We start from the raw sequence: 27,849 nt of genomic DNA on the forward strand, positions 1-27,849 counted from the left end.
TTGCGTTTGTGATTTGCATGGACAGGATGTCAAGATGCAACCAGTGGAAGAAGAACGTCTGGTTTTGAGGGCCTCGGATCACTTCTCCATGCAGACATGGTTCTGTTGGCTCCATCGGACCGTGACCCACCCACGGAGGAGCAGTTTGCAGCTGATCTGGTTTCATTATTTTACATCCGTTACAAGTCAACATTTACTTCAGTGATACGCTAAAGCAAAAATATTGTATATTGCCAGTGAAAGTGTTGATGTCATTTATTCGTTTCATAAAACACAGAATCGGCTCGTGAATAGTTGTGATGCGACTTTGTTAACGTTTATATTTTAAACACCGACCTCGTCTCCTGCTGGTGAACGTACTCTACGTCATTTGAGCGCCGCTTTTCTCCTCCAGCCTGTTTTGGTGATGCGTTCACTGACACAACCAGCGTCGAGCAGCTGATAAATTGGAGAACGACCAATTAGAAAGAAAAATCAGTGTGTTTATTACAATCTGAATTTCTCCAACAAACTGTATCCTGATACAACAGAGAAGTTCTGACACGTCAACAATAAAACTAACTACTGCAGTTGTTTGAGCTTTTCTTTCTTCTTGACCTCAAAAGTAGAAGATTTAACAAGTTAAAATTCAATTCAGTTCTTATCAGAAACTCTTAAGTACTTTTAATTTCACCCAATTCATGTCCAAAGTAGACGCTTAAATTCTTGATATCCAAAATTTAGTTTTCAACCAACTACAATTGTATTTTTGATTCAGACAAGAATCTTTAACTTATTTAAATGTATTTTGTATGAAAAGCTAAAACAGTTTCCGCTTGTGTTTTTAATTAATAACTTGCATGACCTTTAACGTGTCGCAGTCAGACTGCTTACTGACAAAAGGGAACTTTTGCAGCTTTTTTTGGTCTCATTTTTGTCCATCGTCCCATTATTTTTAAGCTTTTCGTTCAGCAGCTTTGCTTCGGACTGAAAACTGAACCTTTACATTAAAATCCAAACCACAAGTCCTGTCTGACTGTCTAACCTGTGACCTGCTGTGTTTATTTAAAAGAAAAAAAACTTTTTCTGACAGGAAGCTGCTGAATTAAATCTCATCAGAACTGACAGAGTGATGCATGAAACTACCGAAATAAGAGCCTGGTCGTAGATATAAAAGAAATAATTTTCTCCGGTTTTACAGTCTGAACCCGGTCTGTGGAATAATGTCTGCAGGCTGCAGCAGGACTCCTCCTTCCAGTGTTTACAGTCTCATTCTGGTCCAAAACTCCAGCATACGGAGGGGGGCGGAGTGTAAACCAGTTTCCTGTCCTGGTGCGTGGTGGTCCTCATGGTGACGTCGAGCTGCAGAGCGTCAGTGACTCTTCTTGGATGAGCCAAAGCCTGAAAAACCCATCACAGCTGCCATCTCATCGTCCTCCTCAAAGTCCACGTCGTCCTCTGCCCGACGCTTCCTCTCCTTCTGCTTCTCCTTCTTGTAGGCCTTCGCCTTCTCCTCCTGAGGGAAAAAAAACAGGAAACGTTTCAATGGTTAATCATGAAAACACAACACTCAGAGCATCATCACTTCTTGTCCAGCAGGCAGCGTGTCCCCTCCCTCCTCACCTCCTCCCGCAGCTCCTTCATGCGCTCCTCAAAGTCGTACTCCTTCTGCTTCTCCTCCATCTTCTTCTTGTTCACCTCGAAACGTTTCTTCACCTGATCCAGAGACGAGCGCTCGACTCTCATCGACATCCCCAGGTTCCTCTGATCTGCTCACACACACACAGTGTTACACACACTTGTATACTGACAGTAAACTAGTTTATCATCACAGTGACTTCATCGATGTAAACTCACGTTTCTTCCCGTTGATGTGATCCAGGAAGTTGATGGAGTCTTTCACTACACAGTCACAGACATTGCAGTAATAACTGGAAGAGAAGAAGACAACAGCCAATCAGAACAAGGCTAAAAGTTAAGATGTCAAACAGTGACATCAAATCTGGTACTGGTGACAGCATCAGATTCAGTAAGGATGAAACTCTTCGTACCCGCCCATCTCAGCCTGAGGAGTGGTCTTTGTGATGACGATGGTCTTCCCCAGTTTGGACTCCAGGTCCACCTTGTAGTCTCTGTGACGCAGGAGGTCCCGCTTGACTGGCGGAGCGACTTTCCCTGAGAGAGCGAGAAGAAATCTGTCAGTCAATGGAGAAAACTACTAATGATTATAAGTTAAACAATGTTCATTTTCCATCTCCACAACTGTTGTTTTGATTTCTCCGACATGAGGATTCAGGCTTAATCAACTGTTTTAGTTCTAAACTTTGGAGTGACACACCATTTGTTTTTTGTTGTTTGTTTTTGAAAGACAGCTTTGAAAAACAATAGTAAATATAGCAAATTAAAGGAAAACATACATTTACATCAAGTATTCCCATGTGTACAAGAGACAAAAAAGGGGGAGGAAGAGTTGAGTACAGGAAGACAAGTATGACGCCGGAAAAAACAGACATTTTAACAAATTATGGCACATCTATTTCCTCTCAATTAACCATTTCCTGTAAGAGTGATGCCACATTTCTATGTTTTATCTTCTCACCATCTCTCCTCTCTCTGTCTCTCTCCTCAGCCAGTCGTTTCTGAGCAAGATTTTCATACTCGTCTTTGTCCCACTTCCGACGGAAGTCATTCTTACTGGACTAGAAGAAGAAAAAGAAAACAAAGAGTCAGGAGAAAGTTTTAATTAAACAAACATGTTGCGTCATAGAAAACACACAGCAATTGACAGTGTAAATAATAGTTGCAGTCGTATGTAACGGGATTTTATTTTGTCAACGTTCAACTTGTACTTCCTAACTATACACGTTATGTACATGCAGTATGATCTTGCTCTGCTTTATGTCTTGATAGCAGGCATTTGTCAACACAGATGGAAAAAAGTATATTTAATCTGAAATGTGAGTTTTCTGTTAATGTGATTGTGATGATGACGCTTTTATTCTGGAGGTATATGGCCGGAAATCTCATTGTTGTAGGTGCTAGCGGAACACAGGCTAACATGTAGCAGCGTTTCATTGTATTTCAACGATGTTGGCGGACAAAAATAAACAAACTGACAGTCAAGTGTTCAATAAGGCAGCATAATAACGTGAAGAAAACGTCGGCAGAATTGAAATATAACCGGAAATGTGTACTTTGTTTTGATTGGACCAAGTTGGCTAGCTAGTCAGTTAGCTGCTAGCTAACGAGTCGGCGTTTGAGACGGTTTTTAAACACGTTGAACAGATTCAGTCTCAGCCGTTAGCATCTCTGTTAAACAAACACATCATGGCTGCAATTAAAGTCACGAAAAAAATCGAGCAATTGTACATTTTTAACACAAAAACCGAGCTCAGATAAGGAACTTACCCCACTGCCTGACGCCATCTTGTTTACTCAGTCACAAAATACGGCTGTCGTAAAATCAGAGTTGGTCTTTAACAAGTGAACACCGCCGCCTGCTGGTGCGGAGAGGCAGTGACAGGGAGGACAACGCCGAGGCTCACCGATTATCAGCTGGTGGAGACGATGTGTTTTTATCTTCTCTGTAATAAACAGAAACACCAACTAACAACAACAATCTGACAGAAACAACAATATTATATAAAGGCTACAATATACAACAATGATGCAGAATGACTGAAATCAGACTATTTCAAAAGCTTAACATGCTAAAACAAAGCAAATCTAATCATTTAATGAAAAATAATGACTGAAACAAACACTATGAACGTGTTTAAATGATGCATGAGAAATCAAAATAATGCATACTGTAGATACTGTGTTTATTTTCCAGCTACTTGTACTTTGAGTATTTCCATTTTATGCTACTTTAGCCCATATCTTTCATTTTTCATGTAGAAAATCTGATTAACTGTGAACAATTACAACATCAACATCTTTTCCTCCATTACAAGTAAACTCCTGCAGTCAAAACCTCAAGAAAGGCAGCCGGCAACAAAAGGTTACTGAGGTTACTGACCGTCCTTCCTCCTCCATCACCTGCCCACCTTCTCACCGGGCCGGATGCGGGCGCCCAGGTGAAGCGTGCGGCGGCTGCAGCAGGCCCCGCCCCCTCCCCCTCAGGTGCGGCTCATTAAAAAGCTGTGAAAGCGGAACAATGGCGTCTGTCCGTCTGAAGCGAAGGCGCCAAACTCAAACTGCAAAAAAATGTCAACCAGCGGAGTGGAAACGGCAGCTCAGAGCCCGCTGCTCTCCTCCAGGTAACAACAGCCAGGAAGACACTAGATATTCAACATTTTATCTACACAACCCGGGTCACCTGTCCCGACAAATACCCGGGATACACGCACATATCTAGTTTTACAATGAAAGCGTCTTTTCCACCGGGGATACTGACTCTCTGTCCGTCCAGGTGAATCTAGAGGATAGCAAAGGTTATCTTTTGTTCAGGTGTCACCATGTGTTCACACTCGCAGTCATTAAACTTTACAAGCAGCAGAAGGTGAGTTGTTAAGTGCCTGCAGGCAGAACTGAGGGCTGTAAAACACCTCAAACACCTGCACGTTTACAGGGTAAAATAAATAAAAGTCTTCATAATGTAATTTATGAGATTGATTTAAATAGATGCAGGGTATAGCGTCAAAAAAATTAATGTTTGTGGTTAAAATATACCAAATCAAGAAGTCTAACATGCCTCTAAAGTGCACAAATAACTAAATGTAAAATGATTAAACGGACGCATCAGGTTAAATGGTGGAGGTAAACTTCACACTTCCTGTCGCTGCCTTTCAAAGTAAAAGCGGTCCCGCCAAGAACAGGAAGTGCCTGAGAATTGTTTTAATAAAGCTTTTATGTAAATGTATAATAAATGAGTCTACACATTAAGGTGCATATAGTTAGTTAGCATTAGTTTGCATCTAAAATGTTTGAAGAACTTTAATTAAAAGTGTCCAATGTCCTGATAAACGTGAGTGATGATCTGAAGATTTAAAGGTTACGTATTCACACACAAACACTCAATATGTATTTACTTATATAAGTAGTCTGAAACAGGACGTGTAGCTTATATGTACTTTTCTCAGATTTATATCCATAATAAATGTCTGGTCAAAATCAGAGACTGAAATTATAATGGAAAAATCTGGATATGATAGACTTTAACAATAAATGTTACAAGAAAATGACATGTGGTTAAATAATGTCTTTGATCCTGTAAACTCTTGAGATAACCTGAAATTTAAACCCACTAAAAAAAAACCTGTTTTCTATATTTTTAATCAGCTCATCAGACATTTCACGGTGACATCAGAGCTCATCTGACTGTTTATAAACTGAATGCATCATTTTAAAACTGTCTGCCATCTTTAATTCACACTCTCAATGTCCGAAATCTACTGCACTTAAGTTTAAATAAATAAATAATCAAGGTCTTTATACTTTTATACTTAAACTACTTTATTTGTAGAAGAGCACTTTCACAATGTGGTATAGCACATCCTTTTGTAAGTAAAGATCTGAAGACTACATCCAGTAAACTTCTAGCTTGTCAGGAGTAACTTTCCATGTTTACTTTACGACTCCAACAGCAGCGACTACAGCTGGAACATCTTGATATCAAATGAAGAAGTGACTGTTCAGGAAGTTTGTTGTTATGACTGAACAGCCTTTGATTCAACTTAATACTTTAATGATTTTATTGAGTTTGTTTTTCAGACTCATGATGACTTTGAACTAATTACCAAACCTCATGTCAGTTGGCTCTTGTTTAAGTCTGCAGAGAAACCTTTTTAAGTTGAACCAGATTAAAATGTTTTCGTGTACCATTTGTATTTTTCCAGCTGTGAGCAGCTCCTCTATTTACATATTTAGTCTGCACGCTGTCCTGTTTGAGTCTAAACACACTACAGGAGTCATTAGCACTCTGGCTCAGTGTGTACAGTGGATACGACGGTTGTTTATCATTATGAACAGATGTCATGTTGATGTTTGTTGTCCTCAGCTTATGTTTCAGCCCGTGGTCGTGTGTTTGTGTGAAGGGCTGGTCGGCGGCTGTGTGGAACGGCCTCCCCGACCCGCTGCTGGCCGTCACCTCTGGATGCTCCGCCCCTGAGCCGTGGCTCCTCCCTGGCTGCAGCTCCGTCTACGACAGCCTGGTCAGGTGAGAAACGCACCTGGAGACGCAAGCACAGGATCTTCTATCAAGATCAGGAAGCTGCTGAGACACTTTTACTAAAGAAGTTTGTGAAACGTGTTCTCATCTGTTCGTTTAATATCAGATACTTTAAGACTTTTACTGAGACTGTGGTGAGACATGACTCATATAAGAGCTCCAGACGGGATTAAAATCACTGACCAGAGACTGTTCTCTACCTCCGAACACTCATTGATTTCTGATAACTTGTTCATAGTAACGTCTCTCCAATCCCGTCTCCTCCTCCTGCCAGCGGCCTGCGAGGAAGAGAGAGAGCTGCCAGCAACAAACCTCGCAGGTTCAACAACTGATTTCATTTTCAGATCTGTAACTATATTCAGATGATGATGTCATTGATCCTGTTCCCCGTCTGTCGGTCTTTCAGGTCGTCCATCCTCGAGCGCTGCATCCTCAAAGTGTCGACCAGCAGTGTGGCTGTGGGGACCGACGATCTGGACAATAAGAGGTCAGTACACTCTGAAAACTGCTGCTCAGCTGAACCTTTCTCCTAACCAAACGATTAAAAACAAGTTGGGGGAGAAAGACGAGTGGCTCAGAAGCTCCACAGGGTGCCTTTTATAGTTAATCAAGCCCCTATCTGGTCCATGTCCTTGCAGGCCTCCCCTCGGTCGCTGCTACCCCCGCCTCCCGGACCCGGCGAACACAGAGACCAACGCTGCGGTTCTGAAGCGGCGGCAGAAACAGATCCAATACGGCAAAAACACCAGCGGATACCAGAACTACCTGCAGCAAATCCCCAGGTGAGAAAACGCAGCTGAGTCTGAATACACAAAGTCTTGGTAATTCCTTGGTAAAAGAACCAACGGATACTCGGTAAATGAGGTGTATCTGCGTTTTAAACTCTGATCTCTCTTTCTTAGACACCTGCGGGATCCTAAGCTCCACCCGTCCACTCCCAACAAGTACAGGAAGTACAGTCGGCGCTCCTGGGATATGCAGGTGCGTCTGTGGAGGCGAGCGCTGCACCTGTGGGACCCTCCGACCGACACCCAGCCGGACACCGCCGACACACAGGACCCAGTGGAGCAACTGTAGGTGGAAGCAATGCAACGATGCTGGAGATGCTTCTTCTTCTTCTTCTTCTTCTTCTTCTTCTTCTTCTTCAGATTATTGTGATATAAAACTTGGAGAAACTTGTGGTTTTGCCTAAACAATGGTCAAAAGTTGTAATTTTTCAAATTGTTTCATACTTTTCTACACAAAACAAACCGCTGTAGGTGGCGCACTTCTTGTCATCAGTTCTTTAGTAAAAGTTTCTCTGCCGCTTTGTGAAAAGCTCTGAAAACTATACTCTGAACCTTTTTAGCCAGATTTCATGAGGACATTTTTGCAGGCAGAACCAACTGGCGAAGATGACCTCTGACCTTTGTGAGGATGGAGGAGACAAGCAGAGAGAGAAGGAGACTCCAGCAGCCTCCAAAGCCTCCTCTGTGTCTCCTCTGTCGGATGTGACGTCGCTGGAGCTGCCTGGACCCTGGAACAGTCCACCCTCACAGGTACCATAGCAAAACTTAACAATTAATGCACTTAATGACCAGTTTGTCTTCAGTTTTATTCATTTTGATGGGTTAATTTGCGATGTTCTGTCTATTGATCAGTTTTGATCTCGTTTCTTCTCACCAGGAGGTGGAGGGAAGCCACCGGCCTCTCCGTCCTCCACCCGGCCTGAGCCACTCCTTCAGGAGTCAGCTGACCACCAACGACAACATGACCGACTGGCTCCGCGTCCTGCTGGAGGCCGATGACGCCCGAGGTGAGGTCACAGGTCAGGTGTTACCATGGCAATCCAACAGCTTGTTTGCACAGATTTCATCTCACTGTTCCTGTTTTTTTTCTCTTTAGACTTCGGCTCTGATGACCAGCAGGTTCCTGTGTTTTCCGACCAGCTCTTGTGGAATCCGTACTGATCATCACCGAGTCTCCACCTGTCCGAAACACACAAGGTTCAGTCGTCTGTCAGCGTCTTTAACTCCTCACTCGTCACCATCATCGTCTGGACCTTGATTAGTTGATCCTGAGTGTGTCGGAGTAACGTGTGTGTGTGTGTGGTTTCCGGTGTCCATTTGTCTTTTTAAGATAACGACAGCAGGGATGTGATTAGTCTTTTGATCAGAGTTACATCCACCCCCTCCAGGATCTCTTCTGGGAGGAGTGCTGAGAGGAAGCACCCTCCTCTCTCCTTCAGCCCTGGAAATGTCTGCGTTTTCCCGGCTGCTCTTGAACGCATCACAGGTCTGACAGCTGAACACTTTGACCCTGAGCATGGTACCATAGTGTGCACTTTATATATTTATGTTGAACGTCATCAGATGGAGCACTTCTTCTCACCGGCATCATGTTTTATTTTGAACCCGCACTGGAGGAAAAGCTGCTAATTATTTGTACTTGAAGTCACTTTATTTTGTCTGTTCATCTCGTTTTGTTTGTCACTTTATTGCCTCTCTGGAGGCTGTTTGTTGTTGTTGTCTTTGGTCCACCATCACCTTCATGCTCTGCTGTCTGTCTGGATCAGGCTCCAGCTCCTCCTCTCTCTCTCTACCTCCATGTTTTTTCTCAAAAACAAAATCCTGATTAATGGAGGAGAAAAGGCTGTCGCTTTGTGTTGTGAGATTTCTTTTTACTTTTTGTGTTTCTCAATTTTGTCATTTTTGTGCTGCTTGAAATTCAAGAGCAACGCTGAAAGATGTGATTAATAAAGATGTAAATAAAGTGTTATAAATTCAGTCTGAGCTACTCATTGATATTATTTCTTTTTAGGATATTTCAAGTTGTTTGATATGTGGCATTTATCGCAGTGAATAAACTATTATTCATTTTGTTAATAAATGTTTCATGAGTAATATAGTTTGTAATTTTTTATTTGATAGAAGTTGATAGAAGTTTTTTTTCAGCAGACTCAAATTTACAAGATATTTAACCTCTGTCCCAAACCAATATTAGAAATTTAAAGTAATTAAAGATGGTGTAGAGGAGGAAGTATTCAGATCCTTTACTGAAGTAAAAGTACTTTTAATTATACATTAAAAAAAATATACCGTTACAAGTCAAAGTCCTGGATTGAACATGTTCAGTCCAAACCTCAACATTATCACACGTACAATCATATTATTACAATAATTGATTACTTGTCAAGTATTAGTAGGAAAAAACCCTCAAAATGTTCTGATGTCAGCTGCTTAAATGTGAATATGTTCTGGTTTCTTCACTCCTCTATGACGGTAAACTGAATATCTTTGGGTTGAGCACCAAACAAGACATCTGAGGCTTCATCCTGAGCCATTTTCTGCTTTTTCTGTTTATGGACCAAACAACTGATTAATCAAGAAAATAATCAGCAGATTAATCGACGATGAAAATAACTGTTAGTCGCAGCCTTAACTGGAAAAATGAAATGTTTTACATGAAAAATGACGTGAGCCAATTAATTTATTTTCAATCGACTTATTGATCAATCGATTTTTGAGTGTTAGCTGTCCTTGTATAGACTGTTGGGTAGTTTAATTTATAAGAAAGGGTCATTTTATAAGCCTTTGTGTAAAAAATCTTAATGTTTTCGTGGCCTGCCTTGAATTTGTACTTGAGTAAATGTACTTAGTTACACTGCAATGATTGAAGGAGCAGGCTGGAGTACATGTGAGGTTATCTGAGCTGATGATGGGGAGGATGAAGGAGTCTCCTCCGTCCACACGGTGCGCTGCTGCTGCTGCTGCTGCTGCATCAGCCTCAACTGACGCTAAATCATCAGTTTGTGTGCATTTGTCCTTTAACCGCAGTGCTCACACACTCCTCTGCTGAACATCTGGATAATAAAAATAACAACAGCAGGAATGACTTGACACGGGCCGCATCAGACCCGCAGATCTGCTGCTGTAAACAAGCCGCCGTGATCAGGGTCTGAACTACAACTCCCATGATGCTTCACCATTTCACGGCTTATTCTCACATTTGCTGATTTTTTAAATATACTCCTGTTATATTTCTGCTTTGAGAACGGGCTGTTTGTCGGCGTGAGGGTGAGATAAAGATGAAATATAAAGTGTAAGCGGCAGGTGCTGGTGATGAGGTGTAGCGCCGCCCCTCCTCCTCCTGCCTGGCACCGTAAATGTTATTTATGAATGCCTGCCGCTCACGGGCGTGTGCACGCAGATCCTCTATTATTATGTTTTTAATAATATCGAGACACTGGACATTGATTGTAGCCGATGTTTAAGTGTGCCCCGGACCCTGCGGTGCCCGCGGTGTGCGGTTAAATCCAGACTTTAATTCATTGTGGTCGGTTTTGGTGCTGACAGCGGCGGCGGCAGGCGGCAGGCGGAGCGGTGTGTTCTGCTCTTTAATAATACTGGGTCAATACACCGAGCACCGCCGCTGTCTTCGCCCGCCCGCTGCATCCACCGGAGCAGCTTCACCCCGACACCTGGAGGTGCTGTCCGACAAAAGGTAAGCGTGCCCCAGCCGGCTGCGAGTGAGCGAAAAAAAACAAAAAAACGACCGTTTGTTTGGTTGGTTCGCTGTCTGTGGTAGCTAGCTAGTCCCGGGGTTGATCCATCCCGCAGCATCCCGCCGTGTTTTCCTCCTCTCACGCTGCTCGGAGAGCTCACAGGCCGGCCAGACGTTATTATCATCACCGCTATTATTATTGTTCGCCCGCAGATTCCGGCTGTGAATTAGCCTGCGAGGCATTCGGGTTTATTCAGAAGTAACCTCTCTCAGCACAAGGCTGGAGGAGGGACAACAAACGAGCACATCCCCTCCGATATGCAGCGGGTTTGTTTGTGAAATCACCGCGGCTAACGCTGCTACCCAGCTAGCTAGCGCTGGGCAGGTCAGTTAGCTACCGTTAGCTAGCTGCTGCCCCTGGATGCAGCCAGGCGGCCAGCGTAGCTCCCTATTAGCCCCGCAGACCCGCGGAGCAGACCAGCCGGAGCCCCCGGAGGCAGCGAGGCTGTGCGGGAGGCGCAATCTTCAACCAGCCGATTTGTTTCAGTGAGCAAAATGGCTGAATTTATTGTGCCGACCTTGAAAGTAATAACGAGATGACATATTATTTATAGCAAGCTAACTGTTCAGGTGATGTTGAGCTGCACGGCGGCGCTTAGCTCGCTCGGAGATGTAACCGGCTGCATTAACACGACAATGTGAATTGTTTTATTTTTCTGCGCTGAGTTTATGTCCAAATCTCATTGTGACATTCCCACACTTATTCCACACTCAAATGGGAATACCACTATATGTGTGTGTTAGCATCCCTCATTGAAAACAATGGGATCTGTTAGCCACAAGCTAGCAGCAAGCCGGAGATGCCCAGCGGCCTCAGTCAGTCCGGCATCAGAGAGGCGGCTCTGCTCAGGCTGCACAATGGCCTCCGCTGCCAGGGACAGCCTGTCATCACCAAACACTGAGTGCCATTATTTAACCACAACAAACCACGTGTTTAACTCGAGCCTGATTAACACTGCGACTCCAGCCACATCAAAATAAGGAGGGTGTACAATCAGGGTCTGGACTGTTTGTGGCCCCTGACCTCATTTGTACCAGGAGCCAAAATTCTCGTGACTCCATCAGTAATAGAAGCTGATGCATTGCCAGACTTTACTGAGCGAGACAGTCGAGATGTTTAAAAGGATTTTATATTAAGCCTGGTCTATATTACAGATGTATAAAAATAAGAATAGAGAACTGAAATTATGAGTCTATTCATAGGTTAGGTTAGCAACAGAGAAACAAACCAGCTATTTTGATACTCGATTATTTCTCAGTTTTTCTGGATGAAGTATGAAACATTTCAGCCTCTCGGATGTGTTTTTCCTATCTTCATGATAATACAATGAATCTCTTTGGGTTTTAGCACCATTGGCTACACAAAACTCACAATGTGAAGATGTCACCTTTTTGGCTTTGAGAAATAACAATTTCATTTTTATCTTTCAATTTAATGGAGAATTTAGAAAATAGTTATCATTGTCATTACTACCACAATGATGTTCAGAGCTGCAATGACCAGCTGAATCATCAGTTAGTCCAAAGAAAGAGATTTAATACATTATTTTAATAGTTTAGTCTCATTTAGTTTTTAAGGTGCCTAACAGTTCAGGTGTTGGCTCCTCCAACGTCCCAGATTTCCTGCTCTTCTCACTCTTTATCATCTAAATTGGATGTCTTAGGGGTTTTTGCTGTTGGTCCAGCAAAATAACACATCTGTACATGTCTTTTTTTAGTATTTCAGAGACCAAAAGGGTTAATTGATTCATAACAATCATGAAATTAACTAGAAATGAATATATTTGTCAGTTGCAGCCTTGACCAGGAACATCATCATTATCACTACCACGATTCATCATCAGTTAATCTTCTGATTATTCTCTTGATTATTTGTTTCGTCTAGATGAATCAGAAAACTGTGAAAAATGTCACAGTTTCCCAGTGTGATGTCTTCACATGTCTTGTTTTGTCAGTCCAGCAGTCCAAAACTCAAAAGATATTCAAGAAAAGGTAGAAAATTCTCACGTTTGAGATTTGAGAAGCTGGAACCATCCAATTAATTTGAGTCATCATAATAGTGCATTTTCTTTCAATCGATTAATCGACTGATCTCAGCAGTGCTAACACAAATGGCATGTTTTCATTTTATTACAAATACTTCAACAACAATCACTACTTCAATTACAACAATCTCCATGTGACCCTGTCTGCTTATTAAGTGGACGCATCTGGGCAACTGTCTCAGGATCCCAAAAACCTCAGGGCCACTGTCTGACAGTTGGTTTGTGGTAATGTGATGAATTGTATTTTGTTGTTGTCAGAGTATCAACTGACATAATAAATGCTTCGTAGTGGGTTATCAGCTAGCTTATCCAGGTTTTCTCTTCTTTTTATTCAATGTGTTTATTTTGTTTTACGTTGTCCGTATCCCAAAAGTATTTGGCATTTAATTAAAACACCTCACAGTAACCTCAGCCATGTTCAGTAGGATCCCTCTGGGGCCCCCAAAAGCCCCCAGGTACCTGTGTGACTAAAGCACAACAACAACTGACCTGAAGGTATCCTTCCAGCTTTACCAGCTGATCTTTGGACTCTGTCATCTTGAAGAGGTCAAACTGTAGTTCAGACGTTCATGATTTTACCTGATATAGCTCGTAAGCATTGTGCATATGCCTAAATGTATTTGTTTCATCAGGTTACCACACATCAAAGCTGTGGCTGTGTATTTTTACCAGGAGAAAGATGTCCGATACTAAGTCTGAAAGAGTCGGTTGCCAGATATGCAACAGGCCCAGAAATAAGATGGATTGATCAAATTATGTTTACGTTCTAAATATGTCTGAACGCGATGCCTTCATTGTGTAATCAAGTCTTTAAACAGCCAGGCAGAGATGCTGATCAACATATTCATTAGTGAATCTCCTGCTGATATTTCTCAGTATATTCTTAGTAGAAAATGCTGAATCCAATGATTTTTCAATCACACTCTGTGCCCTTTTTTTTTTAGTGCTGTCTCCTCGTAGAGCTGCAGTGATATGGCCATAAAATAATACTTTAAAATTTTTAGGTTACATGGTGATACACAATATATATTTTGAAATACCTTCAAAAGAACCTAAATGCTAGGATTGCAATGACATTTTTGACCAAATACCTTGATATCGATACAACGACAATATTGTAGGGATGACTATAGGTACTTTCACAAAATATTAACACAATGAGTTTTTTGAGAAATAATCATCAGTAATATATACTAAGTGTGTAAAGACAAATATTATAACACGTAGAACAGTCTGGTAAATACAGAAAATGTCTTAGTACTCCTCGTGTTTAAATACACTTTTGACAGTCAACCTTTATTTGCACCGGCTTGTTTTGAACATGCCTTTCCACTTTTTAAATTCAAGCTTTTAACTCAGTTAGTTGCGTGCGATGCAAGGTGACATGATTGTCAGGTTGTATTGGAAATTTTCTTTTGGTCCGGATCTGCAACTTAAAGCAGATCAAGTATCGGCCAGGACATGAAGGATTGATGTGGTTTGTCAATGTCTAAGGCTACAATTAACAATCAATAACAAATTGTGTGTAAAATGTTAGAAAATAGTGAGAACTGTCTCTTTATAATTCACCAAAGCACAGAATAAAGAAAATCCTCAAGTCCACACATTTGAGAAGCTGCTAACAGCCCATATTTGCTGATCAGTGAATGAAAAAATATGTCAATCATCAAAATAGTTCCTAATTATACAATTTAAGAAAACGACCCTAATATCCTTTGTGTGTTATCTGTGGAAGAAATCCTCTGCTAAATTACTTAAAAGTACAATGTGGTTTGATCCATTAATTGGAGGTGACGTTAGCTTCCCTTACAAAAAGGCTAACGCCAATATTAGCTTCTTCAATAAGCCAGTTGGAGAACTAACAGTGATGTTAGCCAGTCCGAGAAGCAAACATTGGTGCTAGCCTGTTGGAGAAGCAAGCTATTAACCTTTTAATGTTAGCATTGTTTTAAATCACTCTCATTTTTCAACACCTTCAAAACGCTAATGTTGTCTGCTGGTGGACCCTGGCTAACTGTTTTAATGAACATGTATGACTCCTCAAGCTCACGTGTGAATCTCTTTCCAGGTGTGTTGCCGGGGGCAACAGCTGACTGACAATGTCCTTGTGAGAGTGGGCAGGGCTACCTGGCCCTAAGGTGGTAAGGAGGAGGAGGAGTCTCAGCCCTCAGCCCCTCCCGCTTCTCCTCCTGCGACGGACCAAACGGACGGACGCACAAACGGGCGTGGCTTTCCCCTCCCTCTTCCTCCTCCTCCTCTTCCTCCTCCCCTCTCCTCCCCATTTTCTCCCCCTCCTCCTCTCCCTGTCTCCTCCCCGCCACCCTCCCCCATATCCCCCCTCATCCCCTGCCACCATGCTGTGGTCACGCTGCTGGTGGAGAGCCTGAGAAAGCAGACTCTGGAAGGCGACCCTGCTCAGCCAGGGGACTACTACCTGGTGAGGCTCACCTCCACCTGCATCCTCACCTGCTTTCAGCCGGCCTGAAGTGTATAGAAACTCACTACAGACCAGTTTTTACTCCTCAGATCAGTTTACTCATTGTTTCATATGAACGAAAGTGAGAACGTTTGCTAACATTGAAATAACAGCTGTAGCTACTAAATCTGACACTTACTTTTCTTGAGCTACTTTCATGAGCTGCTAACCAGCCTCCTCATCATGGGTTGGTTGGCTTTTAACCTGCCAGATATTACACACAACACAAAAAATTATTGTAGTAGTAAAGTTAGAACTGTTGTTTGACTGTTTAAAGTCAACCTGTCTTTTCTTTTTGTCTATCAGTCCCTGCTGGACCCGAAAACCCTCGCAGAGTGCTGGCCCCCAGATGGCTTGATGCCTGGTGAGTGTTTCAGATTTCATTCTAAGTAAATGTATCTCAAATGTATCCTACTCGTAAGGATTACCTGTGATTTTGCTTCGAAATAAATAGACCAAACACTTTATAATGTAGTACTGCAGTAATTTAGTACTTCACTTACACAAGAGGCAGATAAAATGACAGATCAGTCCTCAAAACAACCTCAAAGCACGACAAAAATGTACAGTAATTAAATACGAATAAATCAATAAATATATCGGATGCTACAGAGACTCTGTGACGCTGGTCTGCAAGTCGAGGTCGTTTGCCTCTGACAGGTTAACCGAATCCAAAGAATCAAAGAAAGATTTCAGGATAAAAACTGGCACACAATAAAATAGTTATAGAAATATGTGTATTATTAACATTTTTATAGTTACAAGAGAGGAAGAGACCGATGAGTTATTGTTTCTTTAACTTGGTTAAAAGGATTTTTGTGGTGTCTTAGTCACAAGAAACCACAAAAATGAGTAAACAGATTTTTCTGTTTATTGTAACAGAGTGCTTGAGAAGATTTAGAAAGAGCTCACTCGTGTAAATTTATCTTGGGGCCAGGAAAGGAACTACACTTATTATTGTAGAATAATGAATAACAATAATGTCGAACAGGCGAAAAGGGGAAACCATTACATCTGAAATGTATAGCAACATGTCATCAGCATAGAGTTACACCTAATGCTTTGTGCCATACTCTAAAACACAACCTCATCACATAACCTTTTGTATTGTACTTGTGTGTGTGTCCTCTCAGAGAGCAGCTACTGGCAGCTCTGCCCTCCCTCCAAGTCTGGCCTGCAGGGGGGGTTACTGAGCTCTAGTTTCCCCCCCGGCCCTGTGCCCCTGGTACCCCCAGATGCTCACCTACAGGAGGGGGGCGACCCCCTGGACGGGACCCCCTCTCAGCCGCAGCAGCACCGGCCCCTGGCACCCAGCACTTCAGCATCCGAGCTGTCTCTCCCCGGAGCGCCAGTGGCTCCTCCTGGCCCTGGGCCCCCTCCTCCTCCTCCCCCGCCCCCTAAACGCCACTGCCGTTCACTGTCGGTGCCCGAGGACCTGTCGCGCTGCCGCTACACCTGGCGGCCCAGCGCCTCACGGGTCTGGACTCCTGTCAGCCGTCAGCAGTGCCATGGGGGAGCTGGGGGAGGAGTCGCAGGTGGGGGGACTGGGGCAGGAGGAGGGGGTATAGGGGCAGGTGTGGCGGGGGGAGGAGCCTGTCCTCTCCGCGCTCCCAGTTCCTCCCTGAACTCATCGCTGCACTCCTCGTCGAGCCCCACCTTCTTCAGCCTGGCGCTGTCTCCAGACTCCCCGCTGCCCTGGAGCTTCCCCTGGGACCCCAGCGAGGCAGCAGCAGGAGGAGGAGCCTGTTGCTGCTTCTTCCCCTCCCCTTCATCCTGCTCCTCCTCGCCCTCCCCCCTCCACCCACCTCCCCCGCCTCAGAGGCGTTTCTCCCTCTCACCCGTACTCATCAGAGACTCGGCGGCCTCCACGTTCCTGCCTCCGCCTCCTGTGCCGAGCCAAGCGGTGGCGCCTCCTCCAGGCTGCTCTGCCATGGCCGGAGCAGCCCGGGGGGGCCCGGTGCCCGCTTCACCCTCCTCAGCCTGCAGCACACCATCGTCCCTGAGACGCAGCCTGCCACCGCAGCTGCCCCGCTGCCACTCCCAGCCCTGTGACCTGCTGCTGCTCAAACCAGGTCTGAAGAGACGCCGTGACCCTGACAGACCCTGCGCCCGACCTGTCCTCGACTTCACCAAGATGACTCAGGTACTCCAGAAATGTTTTGATAATTAAAATGATGTAGATGTCTTTGGGTCTTGCACTGTTGGGTGGACAAAACAAGCCATTTTAGGGTCACATTAGAGTCACGTTTAACAATCCCTTAGATTAGTTTTTGAGAATGACTTACTGGTCTTCACTATCAGTCACACTATATCTGTAACAAGCTGACACCATCGATTTTTCGGGAGTTGTAGTTTTTTAATTTCTTAACCTTCTTCCTGTGTTTCCCGCAGACCCGCAGCATTGACCCGCAGTGTCTGGAGCGTGGCGGCAGGCTGGTCTGCGGCGGTGACGTCTGCATGGGCATGGAGGCCTTCATGGGCGACTTCCGGGGCTCCTGCTCGCCGGCCGAGTGCCTGGGCAGGACCAGCATCGGCCCGCTGAGCGAGAGCGACGAGGAGTGCCGCGAGGACGACGACGATGACGATGGGGAGGAGGAGGCCGAGGAGCGTGAGGCGGCGCAGCAGGCGGTGTTTGAGAGGGATTGTACAGAACTTGACTTGAACTTAATAGAAGAAAACTGACACATTTGTAAATGGAAGGCTGTTCTCTGTTTCAGTTTTTTAATTTAGTTTTATTTTGAATTGATCTGAACCCCGCCCCTCTTCCTGGACCACCACCGTCTCAACACTCTGCACCTCCTTGCCACCAATCAGCAAGGCTCTCAGGAACAACACCTTCTCTCATTGAATGAGCTGGGGTAAACAAAGCTGATTGATGACGACAGTGATGATCTGACTACCACCGGTAAAGACTCAGCGCTGTGGCTTCACTTGGAATCCTCCTGGCTGCTTTTTAACATTTCTTTGGTTGGAAAGCTGTTTGTTTTTAAAGGGAGGATCTCTTAGAGAGTAACTCTGGTCGCCTGTGATGAGAGGAAACCTCCACACTCTGGATCCCAGTCAACAGTATGTCCTCCTGCATCTGACCTTCAGTTACCTCTAAAAAACAACCAGGATCTTTGCTTCAGGTATCTGAAGCCCAGATGCAGAGTTTTCCCTCTTCTGTGACTGGACTCAGACTGTGCAGGTGCTTCTTGGCGTCCAGGTGTCTTCCAACACACAGCTGCTGAGTCTCTTTAACACACTACAGTCTGATGAGGCCGTCGCCACAATGCAGCTCCGTCCTGAAACACCATCACTACGCCTGTCACAAAGTCCAGCACCACAACACAAACACCAGGGGACACCAGATCTCTTCTATCAAATAGCGCCTTCAATGTCCAGTCGGCATTTAAAGGGTCACTTGACCCGAATTACAAGAACTTCTTTTCCCCTATACTTAAAACTCATATCAAAGTGCTTTTCTATGAGACAGTATTTCGAAAATAAGAGACTTATATATTTGCTCTTTAATTAAAAAAGGATCCTCAGCAAATATTTATTTTTCAGAATAGTTTTTATTGACAAAATTAAAACGCAATATCGGCCATAACTGATAAGTATGTTGTCAAGATGCCAAAATAGTGGATTTAAGAAAATTGCTATTTTGCCATTAATTTGTTAGAATGAAATGCATGAAGACGTTTAAAACTAGAATGGCACTACATAGAGCGCATACCTCTGCCAAGGCCAAACAGTCAACATTTTGATTTTTTCCCATCGGGATTCATGCTGCATTACCTGAGAAAGTAGCTAAAAAGTAGAAAAATGCCCGCTCACGAAATGTAAAAAAAAAAAAAAAAAAAGTCCTTGAAAAGTTAATGGGGTCTTTTCTGGGCCGAGACCCAAAAATGAGTCTAAAATGAGTCCCTCCAGAATTATGAGTACAATGACGTGTTGAGACTCTATCTGGGATTTCCAGTTGTTGCCCTCTCCACGTCCTCTCTTTTTGTTGGTTGGCTGTTTTTTTTATTTATTGACGAGATGAAATATGTAGAATATGACCAGATTCAACCTTTAAAAACACTTGTGTACAACAGCTTGTGTTTCACATTAATAGATAAATCTGATTTGTTGGCCAGTTCTCCTAATGAAATAAAGTGATCACAGCTACATGTCTCACATAGAGATGTATATTTGGATCTGAGCAAAACATTTTAGTTTCCCGTGTTAATTTCGAGGCATCGCTATTAAAATTTATCATGATAGTGGCCCAACTTTATTTATAACAATAAATAGTTCAGAGTCTGGTGTTGCATTAAAAACAACACTGAAACACACTGATCATGCACACGTCACAGTCATGTGACCTCAGCGTGGTGATGCGTTCAGGTTCGCTGTTGTTTTGAGGTGTCGTCCCATCAGGCTTCACTGAGGGCAGGTAGCCACTGATGCTGTTGTTCACCTGAGTGTTCACACATTCCTGTCACACGCCTGTCACTGAAAAACACGACACACACTCCTCCTCATTCACTCACCCAGTCTCTCAGTGTGTGTGTGTGTGTGTGTGTGTGTGTGTGTGTGTGTGTGTGTGTGTGTGTGTGTGTGTGTGTGTGTGTGTGTGTGTGTGTGTGTGTGTGTGTGTGTGTGTGTGTGTGTAAATCCTTGAACGCCCCTGATGGTTTTGGGATTTATGTCCAGATTGACTCCAGATTTGGGTTGCAGCGGTATGAAATTTCCACGGTACCATAATCAGCTCAAAAAATATCACTGTATAAGGAATTACACACTTGTTATTGTTACTATCGGTTACAATGACCTTTCACAGGATAAAAACAATGTTTGCTTTTGATAGAACAAACGCTTTATTATAATTCCACAAATATTTATGTCCTGACAGACATGAAACTTATCATAAATGTATTTTTAAACGACACTTGATACAGTAGAATCAAATACCGTAGATAAGCAAATGTACACAGTATGATAATCTTAAATTTATATCGCTGCAACCCGACTCTGGACATGATTTACCCTCTGTGAAGCTGTGCAGAAACACTAAGTGGTTTTAGTGGATTATCGTGTGACATGTGAAAATACCTACGCAAATATATCACCAATCCAAATTGTTGGGTTGATGCTGGCCAGTTGGAGAATTAAACATATTGCCCGAGGCTATTGGGACATCAGATCAAGAAACCTTTCAGGTGATTAATTGGGCGTTGTGACCTTAAACTGAAAGTCCAAAAAGTTTTAAAAATGAGTTGCAGACGGCCAGTTCAGGGTTAAAACGTAGGCTGAATCTGTACACTGTATGCATTTGTATCTGAATTCTGATTGGCTTTTGGGCTTGAGTATTGCTTGAAATTTTTCTAATACTAGTGCAGATAAGATGCGTCGGTTTCCATTATTGTATCAGCGTAACAACAGCAGAATGATACCTTTACATTAAAGGTGCAATGTGTAACCTGTTAAAGGTCACTCCAAACCAATAGGGGGCAGCGTAACACTAGAGGAACCGCCAACTGCTGCTCATTATACTCTTTGCTGTTGCTGTTAGCTTAGTTACCAGTAAATTAAGAAATTATTTTGACCAGACCAGAATTGGTGATCATTGGAACAGTTAAAAGACTAAGACTGTTTTGTATGGTTGCATTTTTCCATTTATTAAGGATAATATTGCCTTTAGTCACATATTGTGAATTAATTCTGTTTATTTATAAGACTAAAAAGCTAAGCGAGCTTGTGAAATGTTACAAACTCATCGCTCACAAACACTACGGGAGTTGTACTATTAATACAAAGTGGTATTACAAGACAGGACAGGCCATGGCTAGAGGATAAGCATGCTAACTTCATTTGACATCTGTGCGACACAAATCTAAGACGTCTTTAACATGACGTCAACACTGTTGTTTCTTCACAGTCTGTTGAAAATGTGAGCTCATTTGTCAGATATTTTGAACAAAAATTCTGACCCTATCTTACACATTGCACCTTTTTTTTATCAAAAATACAATCAAAGTTATCACATTTTAGAGCCACACGGTCTGAAACAAGCCAAAAAGATTATAAATCTGACCCAATATTCAAGATTAACCTTCAGCATTTGACGGTTTCAAGTGCTCAGTGCTACAGACACGTGTATGTAAATGCATTTATTGACTGTATGTTTCATAGGGAGCTTCTAGAGAATAATGCATTTACGGAAGTGGATAAATCAAATGTGAATCTGGATGCAATCTTGATGGTGAAGATTCGCAGAACCACCAGGTGTGAATGTGTTGTTGGGGAAAGTCGACTGAAAATGCTCACAGGTTGTTTTTTTCCCCCACCAATTTCCCTTGAAAAGAACAAAAACCGCACATTTAAGGTCTCCGAACCATTTACAGTGTTTCAAAGTTTCACTGAGCGTCCATGTTGTTGTTGACAGCTGCATAAAGGACCACACGGCTTGTTTTAGATGTTAACTTTTGTACTCAAAATCATACTTCACATTCCTGCATCAGGTTTCAGATTCATTTCCTTGTATCCAAGCAGCCATTTTGTTTCCATTAATTTCTGTGAGGTAATCCATCACAGTCAGTGTTGAGGTTTTGTTTGACATGTGGTCAAAGTTATTGTCTTATTGTCGGCCACACGGTTGAAAACAAACTGTTTAGTGATTCATTCAAGGGCAGTATAACATCCGAGAGTTGACGGTCAATTGCTGAACAACATCTGGGAGTGATGTTAAAAACTAAAAACTTAAAGACAATCAACATGGAAACAAGAAACAATTTAAAAACGATCTTGTAGCAAAGAAGTAAGGTTTGTTTGGTCAGTTCAGATCAGCAGACTGTCAGATCTCAGATGACGAATTGTCCCTGAATACAACAAAAATGGAAAAGGGTTTACCATTCAATAACAATCGTTTAACTTAAAAATTAAAGGTGTTTAAATGCTTACTGTGATGGATTATTGTCATTTGGTTTTGGCAACGTTACTGTTAGGTTTTCAGATATGTGTTTTAAAAAAAAGAGCATTGAATCCACTTTATGAAAGACAAGTTTGTTGTTTTGTTAGCGGGCTGTTGCAGTCTGGATGTCCGAGGGTTTAAAACTCATCCGGGTGTTTGATGTGTGAGCGGAAAATGCAGAGTTTCAGTTTGTGTGAATGTTTCTTCTTCTCTGTCTCATGTCAGTTTTCATCCGTCACATCGTTGGGTAAAACCATCTCTGAGAAACATCTTGCAAGTTACTGATTTGGCGCTCATAAAGGCACAGTTCAGCGTTTTCTTCGGAGTGTGATATTCAGATGGATATCAGTCTTATGTTTGTGTTGTCTTCATTGAAGCTAGTGTCGGGACACTGTTAGCCTAGCTTAGCATCAAGACTGGGGACGACAAGAGTCTAGTAAACTTTTGATGTTCACCTCATCCAAATTTTAGGTCTAAATTGGACGTATTGAGAATTTCTGATGGTGACAAGGCAAGAGAGGGTGATCATTTGTTAACTTTAGAGGTGTTGGTAGGTGTATTTTTGAACTTTACACAGAGCCATGAGACATGACAGAACTATGTCCTTGTGCTTTCCCATCTTTATTTTAAGCTTAGCTAAGCCAAGCTTACCACATCCTGACTCCAGTTCTGTATTTAACACAAAGTCATGAGACTGATATTCATCTCGAAATCTCACACATCTCACAAGAAAGAATAATGTTAAACTACTCCCTTAGGATAGAATTAAAGTTTGCTATGAGCTCATTTGTTAGCATGTGCTATCAATTAGAAATTTGAAAGTAGCTCACCAAAATTAACAGAAAAAAAGCAGATCAGTTCACTCAAATTCATAAATTCACAAAATAATTGAAAAAGAAACATTACATTTTTATAAAATAAACCTGTAATATGACCAGAAACAATGTCCCCATAACACATTGTCCCCATAATACATGTAAACATGCAGTGTCCCTGTAACCCACAATGTCCCCGTAACACATGTACACACACACACACACACACACACACACACACACACACACCTCCGCCCACCCCCCTGGTTTGTCGGTTTGTTTCTGTTGATCGCTCCATAACACCCAACATAAGCCTTAACTGAACATATTCTATTATTCTGTAAATCAAAACGTTAAAAAGAAAAAAGGAAAAGACAAAACTAACGGAGAAGAAAAGGAAATGTGTACTGTAGCTGTTAAATTTTTAGTCCCTCTGTTAATTATTTTCTGCTGTTTTTTCTTAATATTTCTAATCTGATGTCTGAGCGTGACGAGGTGTCGGCGATGAACGCATCGTGTTTGAAAAAATAAAAAGAAGCTTCAGGACAGAGGAGGGAGCTGTAAACGGAGGAGCAGTCGTGTACAAAGTTAGCGGAGAGACTCGGACATCTCTTGTCTTTTAGAAATGTTTTTTATTGTATGTGATTAAAAAAAAGAACAATGACAACATGGCAATTTGAAAAGCAGTTTGTGAATAAATTAAGTTTATTGAGAATTATTTTACAAAGAAAGGGAAAACTGGTGTCCTGTGTTTATTGTCATCACTTTCATCAATCCTGTCAGAAACTAGTTCATTTCCATGTTTTTATAAAAGTCTTGGTCGACGTTTATGGTCACGATTGAACGAGCATATCGCTGGTTTTGTTTATTTTAAGTCCGAGAACTACAGGTTTATCTGAAAGCTCCTGTCACCTCCGAAACTTGGACTACAGAATTGAATGACGCTATTACTCTTACTGTAGATTGATTGACAAATCTCTTATAATCAGTTATTAAATTTGTTTGATGCTGTTACAGTACAGTATAAGATTGTAACAGGTTGATTACATCAGTAAACAGCAGACCAACAGGAAGATATTTATTTATTATTACTCAATTTTATGAAAAAAGGTCACTATAATATAAAAAAAGGCATACATTTAAAAAATATAGTCATGATCTGAGAATAAAGCTGCAATTTTTTAAACAAAAGTAAATATTACTGGAATGAACTGGACGAATCAGACGAATGAGTACATATGTATTATTTAATTTTTACTTGTACATTTGATAGTTATACTTAATACATTATACAACTTTTCATACTTAAGTACATTTAATATCAGCTACTTTTAGTACTTCAAGTACTATTTGTGTGGGTGACTTTCACTTGTACTAAAGTAATATTTTAATATCTTTACTTTTACTCAAGTATGACTTTTGGGTACTTCTACAGCACTGAATATATTCATAATTTACTCCAAGTTGTGCGTTTGATACTAAAGTACATTTAATAACAGATACTTTGAGACTTTTACTCAAATACTATTCGTATGGGTGACTTTCATTTTTACCAAAGTAATATTTTAACATACTTTTTACTTTTTTGCAACACAGGTAACAATATGAGTACAAAGTCATTATTATGACAAAAATCACAATTTAATTTTCCCATAATCATAATTCTCATAATTAGAGATCAGTAATGAATATTTATTAAACAGTGAACAGGGATAGTGCACATTGAAAACATTGAGGAGACCTGAATAGATGTTACACCCTAAAAAGAATACAAGATTAACATTTTAAAAGTTAATTTAATAGTAAATAAGCATGCAGCACAATAATAAATGCTAGAAATATATAATACAGGGCATCATTATGCTACATTGTAAGGTTGTAATTGAAACATCACACAAAAATGAGAATGTTTTCATGTTTATGACATTAAAAACTCCTGGAGATGTGACTGAAATAACTCAAACTTCATTCTGAGACATTAAAACATCAAATGATAAGTTTATTATAAAGAGTTAATTGTTAAAAATCAAAGTGCAACTCAAGAAAATCAGCTTCATGTTCCCTCTGTCCATCAGATATTATTAAACAGAAAGAAGATTCTGTGAATGGATGAGATGGTTCAGTTTTTCTCAGCAGGGCAGCTCTCTGAGGAGGAGGAGATGCTGCTCCCCTCCGTCCCCCCGCTGGAGGAGGTGATGGCCGGGGTTGAGGTTAAGGTGATGGGGACGACCCTCTCCTTCCCGTCAGTCAGCGCTTTGTCCCGGGGTGCCTGGATCTGCAGCCGGCCGCCCACCAGCGAGCAGGTGACGGTCTCGGGGTCGACGTTGCTCGGCAGGTCGAACTCCTGCCTGAACTCCTGACACCTGTAGGAGTACGAGCCCTTCTCGTCCTCCTTCTTCTTCTCCGTCTTGCCGCTCACCCTCAGCTTCCTGCCCACCTGTTTGACTGACAGCTCCTCTGGGGAGAACTCCTGAGTGTCCAGGCTGAGGGCGAAGCTGCTGTCGTCCTTCCCCAGCTCCTGGAAGCCGATGGGCTTGAACATCCCCGTGAAGGTCGAGGTCTGGTCGATCTCCTCGAAGATCTTCTGGTGGAGCCTCTCCATGTACTCCATGTTCTGCCTCATCTCCTGCATGTGGCGGACCATCTCCTGCTCGATTTGGTAGAACAGCGGCCGGGTCTCGGGCCACAGGCTTCTGATGGGCCAGTGCATGTCCAGGAAAGGCCTCATGGTGACGGGGAGAGGCTGGAAGACGCTGGGGCACAACATCCTGAGAGCAGTAGAGGTGGAGGTCTGGTTTCAGATTAGTCGCTTCGGTCTGGAGTCCGACTGTCTGTCTGTCTGATATCCCGTCTCTCTGCAGCTTATATACCCACACACACCCCACCAGAAACTTCCAGCAGCATTCCTGTGTGTGTGTGTTTGGTGTGTGTGTGTCCTCACAGTCTAAATGCAGCCCGGCTGGTATTCCTGCAGCCTGCTGCCACATGCCGACACATCTCAGCTTTGTTCTATTTCTGCTGCAGGACTGTCATCGTCTTTATAAAGCAGGTGAACACACATGAGTCACTTTGCAGTAATTATACTACATTTATAGTTTTTATTGTGTCTTTCCTTCATCTTTGTCACATAACTGACGTTAAGAGATTATAAAATCAACTCTGTTTCAAGTCTTTTAACTTCCTCTCTACACAGGAAGTGGGAATGTGTTGCGTTTGTCTGTTTGTGATCACTTTTACCTGTATTGGATCAAATATCTGATCAGTTTAATAATCTAACGTGCAAGCTGAAGGGCAGACGGAGCCAGAATGAAATGACAAACATCCACTGATTATTAGATCAGCTCACGGGTCATCCTCTCATCTTACAGTCAAAATAGTCACAGCGACTGGTCACAATGTGCCGGTCTTTATTGTGTTCACGATGTCATAACACAAGTTGTATGAGTCGACGTTCAATACGTGTTAATACAGTATTTCTTCACACAGTGGAGACTCATTTGGTGCTACACACAGTCTGGTTTCAGCATGACATTGGCTGATTATTGTGTAACAAATGGATAATTCATGATTGTGTTAAAAATAGGATGCACAGAACAGGAAATGGAAAAAAGCAAAAAAAGAGTTACGAGAAACTGTTTTAATGTTATACTTGTTTTGACAAATCCAGTGTTTTCTGTCTCTGAATACTACAATACCCATGAGCCTCGGCTGCTGTGCCATCAGGAACCGGAAGCTAGCATCGCCCTGGTTCCCTCCACAGAAGCGTATGAGATTTTTTAATTGGATTTTTGAATAACGGTGAAAATAATCTCTGTGACCAGTTTATGATACTTACACATTTTGTTCATCAAGATAGTCTTCACAGATGAACACCACTTTTGTGATTTCCGAAGCATAAAATAAATCTCGAGTAGTAAAAAGCTAATGTTGGTCTATAAACAGACTACATCACGGTGGCATGACGTAAACATCAAGTGGTACACAACTTACTACACAATTCCCAGCAAACATTTTCTCGACCTGCGTCTAGATGAAGAAGTCCAATCGACGTCGCGTCACGACTTTAATTCGACTGTTTTTCAACATCATAAAATAATATCATGGCAAATATGACCTAATTAAATATGCATTTTAGAGCTGTTTAACTGAATAAACACTGCCAGAAAACGTTTTCTCGACCTGCGTCTAGATGAAGACGTCCAATCGACGTCGCGTCACGACGTGACTGTAATTCGACTTTTTTTCGACATGATAACATTAGGGGGAATACGATCTCAAAGAAAACATATTTAACTGATAAAACACTGTCAAGAATGATTTCCTCTATCTACTGCTGTGTCGAGATGCAGATATCCAATCATGTCGGGACGTCTGATTAACGTCGGGCAGGCAGGTCTGTCTGAGGGGCTGAAATGACCAACGTCATTTAGACGTTGTTTCAACGACATATCAACGCACGAATGTTAAAAACTATTCGAAATAATGGAAATATGTTAGTGAATTTAAGAAAATAATGTAGTATCATATTGGTAATGTGGGCTGAAATGTTTGTGATTCTAGCATCCATCTAGGAACTATTTTTCCTCGCGTAGTTAGCGCACCTAGCGGTTTCCTACGCATGCGCAAGAAGAACTTCGCAGTGTCAGTTGACGAGGAGGAGACACAGACACCTGTGAAAAGTGAGTTACTAAAAGTACTGTAATTTTAAATGAAACCGTGTTTGGTAAGACATTATACGTTTATCAGTTGCATGTTAGAGTTTTGATTTTGTTGCTGCATCGTGTATTGTTACAGATAGCTGTTTTTTTTGTTTTGCTTTTATTCGTAACCGAGCGACGGCTAGCAGCCGAGTTAGCTGCCGTGTGAAACTAGCCCTGAGTTAG

The 27,849-nt window shown here is 42.2% G+C and overlaps 4 protein-coding genes across 5 annotated transcripts; 2 read left to right on the forward strand and 2 right to left on the reverse strand.

Annotated features, from left to right (window-relative positions):
- Positions 1-461: 461 nt before the first annotated feature.
- Positions 462-3,501, reverse strand: zmat2 (zinc finger, matrin-type 2). Its single transcript, XM_084373158.1, has 6 exons — positions 3,388-3,501; positions 2,579-2,678; positions 2,031-2,154; positions 1,837-1,910; positions 1,603-1,748; positions 462-1,495 (listed from the first exon to the last, which is right to left on the reverse strand). Exons 1-6 carry the CDS (start codon positions 3,403-3,405, stop codon positions 1,352-1,354), a joined length of 606 nt encoding a protein of 201 aa, XP_084229284.1. The 5' UTR covers positions 3,406-3,501; the 3' UTR covers positions 462-1,351.
- Positions 3,502-4,117: 616 nt separating this feature from the next.
- slbp2 (stem-loop binding protein 2) lies at positions 4,118-8,916 on the forward strand. 2 transcript variants are annotated; one of them, XM_084373157.1, is made up of 9 exons: positions 4,118-4,241; positions 5,981-6,139; positions 6,426-6,470; positions 6,558-6,638; positions 6,790-6,933; positions 7,054-7,224; positions 7,527-7,689; positions 7,817-7,946; positions 8,036-8,916. In XM_084373157.1, exons 1-9 carry the CDS (start codon positions 4,189-4,191, stop codon positions 8,098-8,100), a joined length of 1,011 nt encoding a protein of 336 aa, XP_084229283.1. In that variant the 5' UTR covers positions 4,118-4,188; the 3' UTR covers positions 8,101-8,916. The 2 variants fall into 2 exon arrangements, with proteins under 2 accessions (XP_084229283.1, XP_084229282.1); XM_084373156.1 differs by having other exon boundaries at positions 4,120-4,241; positions 6,390-6,470.
- A 6,224-nt stretch (positions 8,917-15,140) lies between these two features.
- On the forward strand, positions 15,141-23,722 carry fam53c (family with sequence similarity 53 member C). The gene is made up of 4 exons (XM_084373956.1): positions 15,141-15,175; positions 15,521-15,578; positions 16,348-17,357; positions 17,606-23,722. The coding sequence occupies exons 2-4, from the start codon at positions 15,572-15,574 to the stop codon at positions 17,894-17,896; spliced, it is 1,308 nt and encodes a 435-aa protein (XP_084230082.1). The 5' UTR covers positions 15,141-15,175; positions 15,521-15,571; the 3' UTR covers positions 17,897-23,722.
- A 473-nt stretch (positions 23,723-24,195) lies between these two features.
- On the reverse strand, positions 24,196-25,812 carry LOC311269318 (heat shock protein beta-11-like). The gene has a single exon (XM_084373395.1). It carries the CDS (start codon positions 25,731-25,733, stop codon positions 25,086-25,088), a length of 648 nt encoding a protein of 215 aa, XP_084229521.1. The 5' UTR covers positions 25,734-25,812; the 3' UTR covers positions 24,196-25,085.
- Between the last annotated feature and the right edge of the window lie 2,037 nt (positions 25,813-27,849).

Source organism: Pagrus pagrus (genome assembly GCF_965226575.1).
Source record: "Pagrus pagrus genome assembly, chromosome: 14".
NCBI lineage: Eukaryota > Metazoa > Chordata > Actinopteri > Spariformes > Sparidae > Pagrus > Pagrus pagrus.

Bases quoted from the DNA above. Each gene is read 5' to 3' on its own strand.
- zmat2 (XM_084373158.1), bottom strand. The intron at 1,911-2,030 runs GTACGAAGAGTT...CTTCTCTTCCAG, and splicing joins CCTCAGGCTGAGATGGGCGG to TTATTACTGCAATGTCTGTG. The intron at 1,496-1,602 runs GTGAGGAGGGAG...TTTTTCCCTCAG, and splicing joins TGAAGGAGCTGCGGGAGGAG to GAGGAGAAGGCGAAGGCCTA.
- slbp2 (XM_084373156.1), top strand. From the start codon at position 4,189: ATGTCAACCAGCGGAGTGGAAACGGCAGCTCAGAGCCCGCTGCTCTCC. The intron at 6,639-6,789 runs GTCAGTACACTC...ATGTCCTTGCAG, and splicing joins GACGATCTGGACAATAAGAG to GCCTCCCCTCGGTCGCTGCT. The intron at 6,934-7,053 runs GTGAGAAAACGC...TCTCTTTCTTAG, and splicing joins TACCTGCAGCAAATCCCCAG to ACACCTGCGGGATCCTAAGC.
- fam53c (XM_084373956.1), top strand. The intron at 17,358-17,605 runs GTACTCCAGAAA...TGTTTCCCGCAG, and splicing joins ACTTCACCAAGATGACTCAG to ACCCGCAGCATTGACCCGCA.
- LOC311269318 (XM_084373395.1), bottom strand. From the start codon at position 25,733: ATGTTGTGCCCCAGCGTCTTCCAGCCTCTCCCCGTCACCATGAGGCCT.